Source organism: Crocodylus siamensis, chromosome 4, assembly GCF_052110815.1.
Source record: "Crocodylus siamensis isolate JL-2025a chromosome 4, ASM5211081v1, whole genome shotgun sequence".
Lineage (NCBI taxonomy): Eukaryota > Metazoa > Chordata > Crocodylia > Crocodylidae > Crocodylus > Crocodylus siamensis.
The window spans coordinates 214,685,787-214,700,663 of record NC_143398.1 but is presented as its reverse complement, the minus strand read 5'-3'; the positions used below and the strand labels follow the sequence as shown (position 1 = coordinate 214,700,663).

At 39.0% G+C, this 14,877-nt stretch overlaps 1 protein-coding gene across 9 annotated transcripts in view; it reads left to right on the top strand.

Moving 5' to 3' along the window:
* Positions 1 to 14,877, top strand: part of PKP4 (plakophilin 4) — a 275,173-nt gene that overhangs the window by 170,974 nt on the left and 89,322 nt on the right. For 5 of the 9 annotated variants that reach the window (XM_090045671.1, XM_090045668.1, XM_090045669.1 and 2 more), the window contains 5 exons: positions 2,090 to 2,221; positions 2,321 to 2,511; positions 3,365 to 3,923; positions 9,787 to 9,978; positions 11,943 to 12,159. In XM_090045671.1, coding sequence (XP_089901797.1) covers positions 2,090 to 2,221; positions 2,321 to 2,511; positions 3,365 to 3,923; positions 9,787 to 9,978; positions 11,943 to 12,159 — 1,291 coding nt within the window. Of the gene's footprint in view, positions 1 to 1,852; positions 1,924 to 2,089; positions 2,222 to 2,320; positions 2,512 to 3,364; positions 3,924 to 9,786; positions 9,979 to 11,942; positions 12,160 to 14,877 lie in introns of all 9 variants that reach the window. The other 4 variants (XM_090045672.1, XM_090045670.1, XM_090045673.1 and 1 more) reach the window with 3 other exon arrangements.

Genomic DNA, 14,877 nt, shown 5'->3' with positions numbered 1-14,877 from the left:
ATGCATGTGCCGCAGCTCCCAGCCCTTTTAAAAGTGCCTGGCACTGCAGCGCAAACATATACAAATGCCCAAAAACTCCAATTGCTTCTGCAAGTTAAGCTCTACATAGATCCCATTTTTCTATGAGATGACTTGGTAGTAGGGTCAAATGACCCTAGATAGTTGTGTTGATGGCTTCTCAGAGATCATCCTTAAATGTATCAAACTGGTTGGCTGTCAGGAATAAATCCTAATCTCCACTTTGTCAAAATTGGATGCACTTGGCACACAGCACCAAATGGAGGTTACAGTACAGCACAGAATTCACAGTTTGATCCAGATATATTCCAGTCTGTCTTTGTGCATATTTTTGCTTACCTGCATCATGAATGGCTGGATACCCAGTGCTCAGAAATCATGTTACTACATAAATGGTCTTCTTATTTGACACTCTATTGCACATTTTTACTTCATTGCATTTCAATTGCAATAGATACTTCATTGCATTGCTTTTAGGTTGTAAAATCAAAGAGTCCTAGTTGAGGAGGAATCGTGATTATTGACTGGAATGTAGTTGATGTCTTGAATACATTCAGCAACTAAATTAACTGAAATCGAGCCAAAGTGGTTGCTGAAATCCTGTAAAAGAAAATTTTAAAAGAAAGATCACTTCTGAAGGAATGAAAATATACCACTTCCAACTTGTTCCAAATCTAGCATTGTGTCATTTTCTCTTAAAATAAAAATGGGACTGATCTGAAAAGAGGAACTAATAATGGCTGTCTCAGTATCCTGACAAACACAACCATACAGAGCAGATTTGGGTTTAGAAGTAGCCATGAAAGCTTATGCTTGCATCAGGAACAATTATATATATTGTAACATTTTCCATCACTTATTCTATGTTTTCCATTGCTTATTACAGCCATATAAATTGCAAGTTTAAAGGATAATAAGCGCTTTACTTTTTAGTCTGACAGGCTAATGAAACTGACCTCTGACTGAAAAAGGTAGCAAAAATGTCAGATCTCCAGAATAAAAGATCCTACATTTTGCACAAGTAGAAATGTAAAAAGCTTACGTCATGAAGAGTAGAATTTAAAAACACAAGACATTGGGAGGAAGGAGTTATTTAAGGACTATGTGCCTTTTCCTTAAATATCAGCTTTATCAGTACCATTCTTTATGAAACATAGTTTTCCCCACACTAAACATTGTACTGCTCCATTTTCTTGCTAAAAAGTTAACACTGATGCTTCATTTTTTGTGAATTGCAAATCAGCCGTGTGTTCTGTAGAGGTAAACAAGGAAAGTTGTTTGAAGACTGTATCGGAGTTCAGATCAGTCTTATAGACAGTGTGATCCTGCTCTAAAATGTAAGTCATAAACATACTTTAATAGGTTTCCAAGTGTACTCAATGATTTGCTATCAGATATGCTCACAAAAAAACAATTTTTTTATAATTCTTTTGCCTGCAATCTCAAACTGGAATCTCAAAGTCAAGCTGGATTTTTTTCATTTACACATTCATCCATAGTAATAAAAGGTTCTGTGGGTCAAATCAGCAGGCTCTCAGTGACACCTCTGTGGTCTTACTGTAGAAAATTGATTTGCATGTGTATAAGTGACTGTAAATATTTTTGTTGGCCATGCACACGGTAGCATTTTAATTCCATTGACTCTATAGCAATAATAGGACTTGAATAAAAAGGCTTTTCTTCTTGGCTTGACAGTTACTAGATTGAAATACACACAGAGCGTAAATCTGTTAGGTAAGAAGATGTCATTTTACCGTCCCTTTTCAGAATAGAAACACATTACATATTTCTCTGTGCTTTTTAGAAGCTCATCTGCATTTTGCATCCAAAATAGGTTGGAAAAACGTAACAAAATGCAAAATTTGACACAAGCCTCAATACGCATAAGGAACAGATAAAATGATGGTAAGTTAATATTTGTATACCAGTGGTAGTATGCATTTATGATCATAACGTAGCATCCAAGTTTTTTGTTACAGGTGGTGTATAAATTGATAAATATCTGCTTGAGAACCTGAATTTATGGCAAATTTGTATGACATAGTTTTAACTAATAAAACTTTGCTTTCAGATGCGCCAAACACAGGTGTAAGCAAATCTAGAGCATCTGACAACATCCATACCAATACTTACCACATTAGATCAGAACCAGAACAAGGGAATCTCTACTCACCAGAACAGACATCTCTTCATGAAAGTGAGGGTCTGTTGTATAGTTTTTAAATACTTGAATCTTATTTCTCTATTGCTTTTTGTCAAAATTGTATAATAGTTTGTTCTCATACTGGTTTGATTTCTACAGGGTCAGTAGGTAACTCGAGAAGTTCAACACAAATGAATTCCTACTCTGATAGTGGTTACCAGGAAGTAAGCAGTTTCCATAACAGCCAGAACTTGGGCAAATCAGAAAATAGACAGCAGCATTCATTTATTGGAACAACGAATAATCATGTGGTGAGAAGCTCACGGGCTGAAGGACAAACATTAGTTCAGGTATGCTCAGCGTAACAATTTATCTAAGTTACATAGTTGAATATAGTTTGAACATAATATATATCTAACTCATTTTTTTGTATGCAAGAATTAAAGTAGCTTAATAGACTTCAAAAACATTTATGGATTAGTAACAGTTCACAAGGAAAAAAATTAACATAGGCATCACTTGGCAAGCAGGCAGGCAGAAATCTAATTCCTTGTAATTGAAACCAAGAAAAAAACCTAAAATACACCTGACTAACGGGTACATTATTTGTATCTTATCTGGACAGAACTATAGGTGAACTATAGCTGTTTATCTCCAAGACTTTTCTTTTCTAACCTTAAATTTATATTTGTGCATAAATCTTACACATAGAGACTGATATTTTTTGTATTACCATGTTTTCTATCCTATTTTCTCAACTGTTTTTGTGAATCTCAGATAGGTACAAGAGCTTCGTTTTCCCGCCTGTCCTATAATATATTACTGTCTATATAGAACTAGAAAGAAGATTCAGCAATAATAAGCAATTAGAGCTGTGGGGAGAAAAAGGAAAAAAACAACAGGAGAGAACTAAGCATTACAGAATGTAGAATATATATAATTTTTATATTTTTATTTGATGTTTTTGCTATTTTTTGAGGGAGAAATGGTTAAAGACTTCAGATGAGATGAGTTTTTGCAGGGGAAAGACATTTCAAAGCAAAGTTTAGATTGATAAATATGAAGATTAAAATAAAAGTCAATGCGGTTACTTTTGAGCTGTGCACTTTTTTTTATAGGTTTTCTGGTTGTATCATGGAAGACAATTTAATTATTTGACCAAGACCCTGAACTTAATAAACCTATTTTTTTCTTCATAAACAGCCATCAGTAAATATTGCTGCCAACCGAGCCATGAGACGTGTTAGTTCAGTTCCATCCAGAGCACAGTCTCCTTCGTATGTTGTCAGCACAGGTGTGTCACCTTCAAGGGGGTCACTGAGAACTTCTTTAGGAAGTGGATATGGTTCTCCATCCGTTACTGAATCTCGACCCCTAACTTCTAATGCATATTCATCTACTACATTACCAGTGCAGCGAGCAGCATCTCCATATTCAACACAGAGACCCGCTTCACCAACAGCTGTGCGGCGAATCAGTTCAGTTACATCGAGGCAAACAGCTAATCCAAACGGAGGAACTTCTCAGTACCAAACATCAGCAAGAGTTGGCTCACCTCTTGCCCTCACTGATGCACAGACAAGAGTAGCTTCTCCATCCCAATCCCAGATAGCATCTTCTTCCCCAAAACGCTCTGGCATGACTGCAGTACCACAACATTTAGGAACAGCGTTACAAAGAACAATTCATGATATAGACCAGTATGGGCAACAGTTTGATATCTATGAGCGAATGGTCCCTCCACGTCCAGATAGCCTTACAGGTTAGTAAAAAGTTATATGTAGCTTATAGGTTTGCACTGAGATCTTTAAGTATAGAAAACCAATAGTGCAATTGCAACTGTGAAGTAAGCAGTTATAGCTGTGCAAGTAAAACATTGTGATACGAAAGCAATGATGATAGTTCTTCACCTTAGTTGTTACTCCTTATTTATCAAATGGTATAATTGCATTCATGTTATACTGTAAATTTGCAGCAAATGACATAATTTCTTTAATCAACAGATTACATTAGCCATATATAAAACTGTATTTTAAACCTCGGGTGAAATTAAAAGCAAAATAGTTTTAACAATTTAGCTTACATCCAAATACATTCACAATTTATACACAAAATAAAAGGTGGTCTGGTTGAACTAGTGTTAAATGGAACTATTTTTTAAATAAGTCATTAATATTATTTGATTTTTGTGGTAATTTTTATTCTCTAGGTTATGAATTTAAAAGTACTATCCAATATATTAAATAGTAATATTGTAACTGTTAGCAAATGGAACGGCTATCAAATGTTCAGTTTTAGCTATATGCCACCTTGAATACTAAGACCTATTGATTTAAGAAAGGGAGTGCTTATTAAGATATAATTACTTTAGATTTGAAGTTGCACCTTTTTTTCCCCTTGATTTCTCTCATCTACAAGAGCCCCAAGGCATAGTGATCATGCAGTTAGGACAATATATTCTGTCAGTGCAGATTTAAATGTTTTATTTTTCTTTTCAACTATTATAGAGCTAGCACTTCCCAAATTGTTCACACTGCTATCAGAGGAATAAACTACCATTTTTTATTTTTCATAGGATTAATAGTAACCTACCATCTGATAAAGTAAATTAGCTCTTTTTCATGGGGTGTCAACAAAAAAACTCATAAATCTTTCACTCAAATTTATATCGGTTTTCTAACCACTGATACTGTACATGTGAGAGCACCTACTGGACAGAAGGTAATAGAAAAAAAGGTTACTATTTTGGCAGACTCTAGCACAATAATAAAAACATAAAAAAAAACCCAAGCCCACTGCTATATAAGCTGAGAAAAAGGATAGATTGAATAGCTAATTGTATCCTCTCTTTCCCTGACATTTTTATTTTCAGAAAAGAAGACCAATTTGGTACAGAGAAACTGGTAGAAACTGAAATTATTTCCCTGGAATGTAACAAGCTGATCCTGCATTTAGCTATTCAGATCTAAATTTTATTTCTAGTTCTAAAATTTAGTTTCTTGGTTTGCTTTGAGCAAGTCACTTAACACCTCTCTTCTCAGTCTCCAAATAATTTTTTCTCAGGACATTTTATTGTCCTGAGGAGTTCTCAATTGAAGAGGTGTCTAGACATTATAGAAGGCAAGTCGGAGATTCTTGCCTAACATATACAAATACAAACTTAACTGTATGATTAGCTGCGTATCACTTCATCAAAGAATCACATTTTGGAGAAGTGGGATAAACATCACCTTTTTAGCTAATCCTCTAAATCCAGAGATTAATTTTTTACATAGCTATAATTACTAGTTTACTAAAATGCAGTGCCTACCTAGAGTGACAACTTCTTTATGTACAAGTAGGCATGCTTTGCAAATCAGTGTGTACCTTATAAAAGAGATTTGAAATAAACTTGTTAGAAGTACAAGTAAGGAACTGGATCCTATGAATTATATTGGACCTTACATTGTTCTTGCTTGAAACTCACTTGATTCTGTTAGCAGCCAGTTAGTTATTTGAACAAATTATTGAGTAACTAGCTGTATATTCATATTCTTATTTGCTAACTTTTACATAACTAATACTGTTAAAAGTTTGTATTTGTGACTTTTGATTTATTAGCTGTACTTTGTGATAGTGATAGTTTATTTGTAGAGATGGAGACAGAGTTAGATTGTTTTTATAATTCTGTACAAATAAATCCTATCATTAGTGCAACCTTAGATTGAAAAATCAAAGTTCATTAGCCAGAGGAAGATGTGAAAAGCTGTCCTGAAAAACAGCAAAGTGCATGTAATTAAATCACAGGAGAGAGATATGGTAAAGTGTAGTTAGAATATTATTACTGTAAAGAATATAGCTTGGGGTGGCCAGCCTGCATCATGTATGCCAAAAATGGCATGTGAGCCCTGGATGCTCAATAAAGGATATACAGGAATAGAGACAGGGGGGCTCTGGGCACTGGCAGAATAGTGCTACAAAAAAGGGCTTGGGGCTCTATTTGGGCACACTAGCCAAAAAAGTTAGCCACCACTGGTATAGTTAAACCAATGGAGCTAATGAAATCATCAAAATACTAGGAACAGAAATAAAAGATGAGAGCCACAATTAGAAGATACTCTGCAAGGGCACCAGCAGAGGAGAGTGGACATAAGATCTTTGGAAGGATGTCCATAGAAGCGGAAGGGAACCTGGGAAAGCAAATCACAGAAGCCGAAGGAAGAGAAGGAAGCATGTCTGAAATGCAGCAGAATCTCTGTAACAGAGGATATCAACCAGCTGCCACGCAGGATATACCCAGTGAAAGAGAAAATAATATGTACAGTGGCAGCAGAGCAAAACCTTCTATTTGCAAAATGTACCATGACTCTTTAAGCTTTTATTATTAGGTTAGATTAGCCCACTCTTTGCTGCTGTGACTAAATTGCTTTTGGTAACTGAGCAATCTTTTTTAAATCTAGCTTTGAGGTCCCTACACTGTTCTTAAGACTACATTGTAGACGTAACTATAGGTCACACATATACTGACAGAAGAGTCCATAAAGCTTAGTTCCACTGCTAACTTCAAGCTAAGCACTGGATCTGGTTTATTCCATTATTATAGGACTGTTTGTATTCTTGGTCCTTCAAAAGTTCTGCATTCAGGAGACATAGTCCTGGCTCAGGGGCACACTGGTGGAGTGGCTAAGGCAGGGGTGTCCAACCTTTTTGAATGAAGGGCCGGATCATGAACTTCCTATCACCTAGTGGGCTGGTGAGCCATGTTCAAAGACCTCACAGGAAGCAGTATCACATCAGGAAGTGATGTCAGGTGACCTCTGACACCAATGAAGTTGCAGGAAGTGACAATGAAATGGGTCTGAAAATGTGGTTTAAAATCCAAAATAAAAACAATTTGGTCTGGTAGCACTGTTTTATTTTAAACAGCCCCCTAGCAGTGCTGAAGAGGAGCGTACCACCCCACTGCACCCTTAATTCCCTGCCTTTGTCCACATGGAAAGCCACAATTTGCAGAGGGGTAAAAATCATTTTTGAATGCAAAACCTCTGTTGACATCATGCTGTATTTACTCCAGAGAATTGTTGCAGGGATCTGATTTTTCCAAAGGTTAGCAGAGCTTTCTATTACCATGGTTTCATACCTCCTAGTTTTCAAATACTTGGTTGAAATGCATCACAGATCATTAATTTCTTTTTTGCAGGTGCTCTCTTGGGGCAACATCCAGCCAGGGAGGCAGGAGCGGGTGCTCGCGCAGCCTATCCAGTCCGGCCATGGCCTGGGGGCAGATGGGTCAAGCGGTGCCGCCTGACCCCGCCATGTCCTCCCTGCCACCTGGGCAGCCTCGAGGATGCTCCCACACCTGTGCGCCTGGGCTTAGCAGTCAGGGGGACGTGCGGAGACCCTACAGTGGGGTGTGGGACATGCAGGGACACTCCCCTGCTCCTTCCCCCCCGGGACAGCCTGAGCCCAACCAGCAGGGGGCTCCCTCCCTTCCCAGGGCCCACAACTCACCACCCCCAGCACAATGTCTGCGAGCACGGGGGGATCCGGAGAGGCGGGAGCAGTGCTGGCTTCCTGCTGCCACAGTCACAGCAGCAGTGGCAGCAGCATCTCCCGTGGGCTCAGCATCCCTCTGAGTCAGCATCCGCACCTGCCCAGCCACTGCACCGCGACCTGCTCCAGCCTGTGCGGCTTGTGGGGACCAGTGTGGGGCAAGGCCAGCATGCAAATAAGGAAGGGAAGGCTGGGGCTAGGAAGGGAAACCCTGCAATGAGGGAGAAGGGAGGAGCTGGCATGCATATGAGGGGGGGCTAGGAAGGGACATTGTGAAATGAGTGGGTAGGGGAGGAGCCACACCATGCAGGCAACGTCAGGCTGACGTGGTGCATGTGGGAACCTCGTCCCTTCCCCAGCCCTTCAGCCGCCATTAGGAAGCTGCTGAGGGACAAGGGGTGGGAACAAAAGCAAACAGTGTTTACTTTCATTTCCCGTTGCAGCACCTCGAGCCTCAGAAAATGGCTTGGCAGGCCACATGTTGGAAAAGCCTGGGCTAAGGCATCCAGAAGCATGAGTATGAGCCATGTTTCAGGGTGGTGCCAAAGGTAGCTCAGCTATAAATGGGAACCTAAGCATTTGTGCTGAGGAGTTGAAGGCAGCCAGGTGTTAGCTACAGCCTCTTGCATTCCACCCGGGCTTCAGAAAGTGGCATGTTTTACCAATTGTAATCGAATGGGCCGCTAGATTCAAATAGACTTTCTACCTTTCTTTGGTAATGATCCACCCTTTTTTTTCTCGGTTCGTTTTTTAGAGACTTTGTATTCTTTTGTTTCATGCAAGAACTTTGTTGAAATGATTCCCAGTAATTTAAAGCAAACTAAAGACTGTTTTAGGCTTGTTAGCCAAAGAACTTGTGAGTGGCTGTCCAACAACCAGTCAGTCCTGTGTCTCAGCAGGTGCCTTTACATGTGTGGGAACACTGCTCCAACATACTCTAATTACAGCACCTCAGAGCAGACTCAGTGAATTGAGTCTGCTGGAATGGGCTGATCAGTGCGCTCCACCAACCTCTGCATCTCGTGTACTTAGCATCCCCATGCTTCAAAATGATGGCGACCTGCGGGGAGCTTTAACTAAAGCTCATCAAACAAGCTTTAGTTAAAGCACCCTGCTGACATTTTGAAGCAAGGGATGCTGAATACACAAGATGTTGTGGGCATTTTAATTAGAGCAGCTCTCAGAGCCACTCTAAGTAAAAAAAATTCCCCCACCTGCTCCTGTTTTCACTGAGATCAGAATGTTCTGATTGACTTCAGCAGAATTGGATTGTAATATTTTATTTGTGTGTTATTTTTTAATCATCTTGGCAGCATAGTATAGAGTGAGTTGATATTTTAGAAATAAAATTCATGCATTTCTCATCAAAAAGAATTAAATACTATGTTGTGGTGTTTACCAGTGTGTTGCTTTGTGCTCAGTAGTCATCAAATCTAGAAATAAGAGCATGAACTTCTGATGTTATATAGCTGCAAAACATTTAGGAAGGATTGTATATTACAACTAAAATATTTGCTTTAGCAACAAGTAGAAAATCAAATAGAGGTGTAAAACAAACTGCCTTTCTTGGGTTTTTTGTTTTTTTAATACTTCCAAGATCAGGATAGGCAAAAATGCCAAAAATATAAGAAAGTTTTAGAAGAAATAATTATGCTTGAGTTTCCCTTTTATTTATCTTCATGCTAAGATCTCTTTCATCTAAAGCCCTATGGACACATGAATACTTATATACAATGAATATGTATGTTAAAAAGAAAGTGATATAAAAGAATCAAATCACACAAATGTACTGTAAAGTATTTCTTAATTTCTGGGAAACATGGTACAACTTCTGAACACTTTGTATTTTTTCTTAGTTACTTGAAAAACACTCTCATAAGTCTTTCCAAGACTTAAAAATGTGCAAAAGGTTTTCCCATGTGTCTGTTTATTTACAGGCCATTTGTACCACATATTATTTTTTCTAGTTACATATATTATTTTTTCTATTATGTTTTTGGATACCCATGTGGCCCTACTTCACTGATGATAGGATTTTGTTCAGTTTGACGTTACCACAAAATGCAAGCAGTATATATCTTTCTTATTTCTAGGCTTGCGAAGTTCATATGCTAGTCAGCACAGCCAGCTTGGGCCAGAATTACATTCAACTGTATCTCCTGAGTTGCACATCACTCCCATATATGAAGGCAGACCCTATTACAGTCCTGTGTACCGAAGTCCAAATCATGGAACAATGGAGTTACACCAGGGGTCCCAGTCTGCATTATATCGAACTGGATCAGGTAAGTGAAGAACTGAAATTTTTCATAGTTGCTTCAATTTAACTTATGTGCCTGAAAATCTTTGAGTTACATATTGATTTACTATTTGACAGTAAGTATACTGTGCTACACTGTCAACATGCATGACTGCGCCAATATAGTGCCAATTTAAAATGATAGACTAGAAGCCATAAATCAGTGGAGGTGAAAAATAACCCCAAAAAGACTTTTGAAATAATGGCAAATAGGAATAAGAAAAGTAATTGAAAATGTTCTCTATTCTTTCCCCCTGGAGCAAATACTCAGGGCTGTATGGTAACGCATTCATTTTGAGATAGTCAGTGTCTTTTAATTTTGATACATCACAGTCACGGATTCCCCCAGGGAAGCACTTGCCCAGGACCTTCTCTCCTCACTGTCAGCCTTATCTGGTCTTTCTAAGTCCTCATGGAATCAAGTCTAAATGCGGCTTCTAGGGTCTGGATGAGTCCTGGCTCCTTCTGACTCCAGGACCCCAGATGTTCAATCTCTGATCCTCCCTGGTTATCTGTGGTTCAGTCTCAGGGAGCTATCTTTTTCTTCTTCAGAGGGAAAAGTGCACCCTCTAAGAGCGCCAGGTGACAAAGGAGAAAGCTCCCTGCAGGAAAGGCCACACAGGAGGAAGACCTTGCCCTTGCAAAGGTGTCCTGAGTGCTTGCTCAGGACTGCAGTAACTTTGTCTGGTCTCTGAGAGTGCCTTCAGAAACCAGCCGAGGCTTGGCCTTCTCACTGAGACCCTGGTATTTCAGTCTGTTGCCATCCCTGTTTCTCCTTGTGTGGCCTTGACTCAGGAAAATCTCTCATCCAGCTCCTCTCTTGAGAGAGGGATTTTACCGAACAAGTGCAACCCAAAGTTCCAAGTGGCAAACAAGATAGCTCCACTTCAATAAAGTATTTATTGAGACAGAAGTCACCTAGCCAGGGGTCCTTCCTCTGCTCTTCCTCTCCAAAGGTTTAAGTAGTGCCTCTGTCCCCAGTCCAGTCCATGCATCTTAGAGCACCAATAAAGATACTCAACTGCTTCCTTTCCAGTGTCTCCAGCTCCAGAGCCCAAAAGCCTGTCTGCTGGTCTCTCTCCAGACTCTGTCCTCAGACTGTCCCCACAAAATGTTGACACCTTCCTTGTCCAGCCAGCTCTCTTATTGTCATATTAATTTCTCTCTCCCCCTAGACACCTCCTGGGTATTACCTGTGATCCCCACTTTGTGGATGTATCAACAAAGATGTTCAAATCTCTGTTGGTACCGGAAGTCCTTGTCTGGCCCCACATGTGGGCACATCTCCTGCTTCCCTGTCTCTCTAACCCATCTTTTCCTCGTCCTATCATTATGGGTAAACTGAGGCATATAGCATCATGACAACATGAACACAGTTAACAGTAAACCCTATGGTCCATCACAAAAGGATTACATGTTCCTTTGTCCCCAGTCCAACCCACACAGCCCTGAGCATCCCAGCTGTTTCCTTTCCAGTCTACAGCTTTCAGGCCAACACCCTCCTCCTATTCAGATTGCTCAGGTGATCAAAACAAGCTAGTATCTAGTATATGAAAGGCACTAGGTGCATAATAAATACAAGGGCAGCCTGCTATTTTACTTGTAACTGTTTTATAGCTCAGTTCTTGTTTACTGCTAATGTTTTTGACAAAAGTACCATTTGTTACATTAAATAATCAAACAGTTAATCTCATTTAGAAACAATTTGGGTCTCATGCCACAAAAACTTTACTTGTATAATTAATCTCATTATCTTTCTTGGGACTTCTTTGGCAAAAACTTTTCATATTGATGTGATTGGTCCCTCAAGTCTAATAATAGTTTTTAGACATATGGGTATTTCAGGCTCACTTCAACTCTAATTTTGCATTACTTTAACCAAGTACTCTGCCTCTTAATAGTTGTCTGTAGAAAATAACTTATTATCCTTTAATACTGATTTTACACCAGGTTTTGCAAATCTGCAACGGTCATCCAGTCAACGTAGCACACTTACATACCAAAGAAATAATTATGCTCTGAACACAGCAGCTACCTATGCGGAACCCTACAGGTCAATGCCTTACCGAATGTCAGAATCCAGTTATAACAGGATGCAACATGCAGCACCAGCTGATGATGGTACAACAAGATCTCCATCCATAGACAGCATCCAGAAAGACCCTAGGTAAGTCCAATTTATTTCTCAAGGATCATACACAATTACCAGAATAGCATGATTCTAAAATATTCTTTGATCAAATACAAAACCTTAATAGTATATACGTTCCAGTTTTGCATTATACAGAAAAATATGACTGATTTTACTGAATGGCTTTTATTTACATCCATTTGTGCTAGTTATTTTAATTTTCCTTCAAGTTTATTTTTATTTGCAGTTTCAAATAAGATATTTCATGCAAAATAAGGAATATTTGAACTTTGAATGATACATTTGATTTCATTGACTATTTTGAGTAATTGTTAAATGTCACAATATGTTTTTTCTGGCAAGTTTTAGACATTTGTAAGTCTATCAGAGCATGAAGTTTATGAACATCTAGAGTTATAATCAGGGATCCTGGTTTTCCCTGATAAAAAATTGCAAATTCTCTGATAAAAAACCAAAAATCCGTGATTAGAATGAAAGGCTCCCACAGCCCCCTGGCTGGTGCCCCTCACCCCCCCTCCCCTCCGCCAAATGAGATAGCCATGGCCCAGTCCCACTCCCTGCCAGGCAGGGAAGATGCACATGTGCACCCCCTGAGCATGGCAAGGCACCCCCTACAAAAAGGCACTTGCTACCCCTGAGGCACCATGCTGCCGGCATCTGCGGGTGGTCTGCAATCACCACTGACCGCCATCAATGCTGCTGGTGGTGTCTGTGGGTGGTTGCTGACCCCTGGCCGGCGCTCGCATCCCCTCCCACCAACAGCACTGGCAGTGTCTGCAGGAGCTCCCGCTTGCCGCTGCCATACCCCCCAGCCTCCAGGGGCATGCATCATTCATGCTCCTGGGGCCCTACAGCTGTGCATTGTTGCCCCAAGCCCCACACACTACCTGGCTAGGCAGCAGCCCCAGCCCTACCCAACCCCAACTCCCTCCTTCCCTGTGGGGACCTCACCCCCCAGCCACTTACCTGCAGGACCTGCTCTCCAGGCTGCCAGACAGCTATGTGTTTGTACATGCATGTGGTGCCCCCGTGGTGCCTCCTGCTCCCTCCCAACCCCCTGCAGGCTGGGACTCTGCCAGCCTGCAGAGGACTCATTGCAAAACTGCAAAATCCTCAGGTTTCTCTGATAAAATGAGAAACCTGCATTTCCCTCTGGTAAAGGGGGAAATCCACGTTTTACTGTGTTTTTCTGTGGGAAACAGAACACCCAGATCCCTGGTTATAATTAAGTTTTCATATTTCTTGAAAGCCTTTAAAATAACAAGTATGCCATTTAGCAAAAGTAGAGAACAGTCATATATTAATTGATAATAAGTGTCTTTAAAATGGAAATGGAGACAAGTTTACTTGTACTGGTAGTTCTGTAAACAGTTATCAGCCTTCTTCTATGACCAAAGCAAAAGTATTTAAGTATTTGTCCCTTGTTTCCAAACTTTTAAAACCACCTCAATGGGTCAAGTTCAAATTAGGGGAGAGAAGTTTGACAGCTTCTGTTTGGTAAGCGGTCTGTGGCTGTTGCATCACTTTTAACATGCAGCCAATTAGCTTGTCTCAATATACTGAATGTTTATTTTAAGGATTTATTTGAGGCATAAGGTAATATGAGCAAGGGAGACAAATTAGGTTTTAAAATTACCAGGAAGTCAAGGTTTGTATGCAGATAGAAATTGTCTGAAATAACCATTTATCACAGAATGGTTTTTTTATTAATTTCTAACTGTCGACAAGTCAGCAGACTCGTACTTAGTAACTTGGGTCAAAATAATAATAATTTAGTTACAATAAGAAATGTCTCTTATTTTAATAAAATACTGGGTGTCTCAAAAAGACATATGCACCTTAGTCATTGGTAACTGCCTTGGAAACTTGTGGGTTCTTTCTATCTCTAAATGTCATATTTTTTTAATATTAAATTAGTCATAGAAATATTTGGAATAATACATTTTGTAAGAAAAAAATTAATATCTTACCTTAATTTTTACAAGCAACAGCATTTATTGAAGCTGCAGTTCCGCAGGCTATTTCAGAAATATGTTACATCTTCAAATTTTTTGTTAGTATCTTTATTTTTTAACAAGAGTATTTTCAAAATTATTCCTTATTTTTTTATAATCTCATTCTTGTAATTCTCTGAAAAAATGGCTGCTTCTGGCTCTGGACTGTATGGTTAAGGTATTAGCAAGAGTAAGCTTAAATTTAGAGATAGCATGTATTAGTTATATGTTGTTGCTAAATCATCAGAATAAGCACAGTATAACATGTTTTGTGTAGTCTTCTAAAAATTCTGGAAGCCTGCTATTGTTCATGGTTTACATTGTTATGACAGAACTTGAATGTTTTCATTTATTTATGATTGATCAAATGGTTCCTTTACTTTGTGTTAAAACTGTTTGATTGTGAAAAGCAAGTTATATCTTGCTTTTGGTCAGCTTCAGTCTCTTTTTGAGAGGGGCTACCATGCTCCTACAGAGAAATGTGGAGTCTAAACAAGCATTTTAATTTAAAATACAGAAAAATCATGAAAATGTATGCTTTTTTACAGTTTCCTTAAAGTAGCCCATATTTTAAATTTGAGTCCAACATTAACTAATTTATCTAATATCTTTAAAAGAAGATATTAGGTTCAACAGTACATATCCCACAGTTTAGATTTATAAATCATATTTTGAGTCCTATGTGCTCCACAGTAATATTATATATTACCCTGTTCTCCGAGCTTCAATAATTTCACTT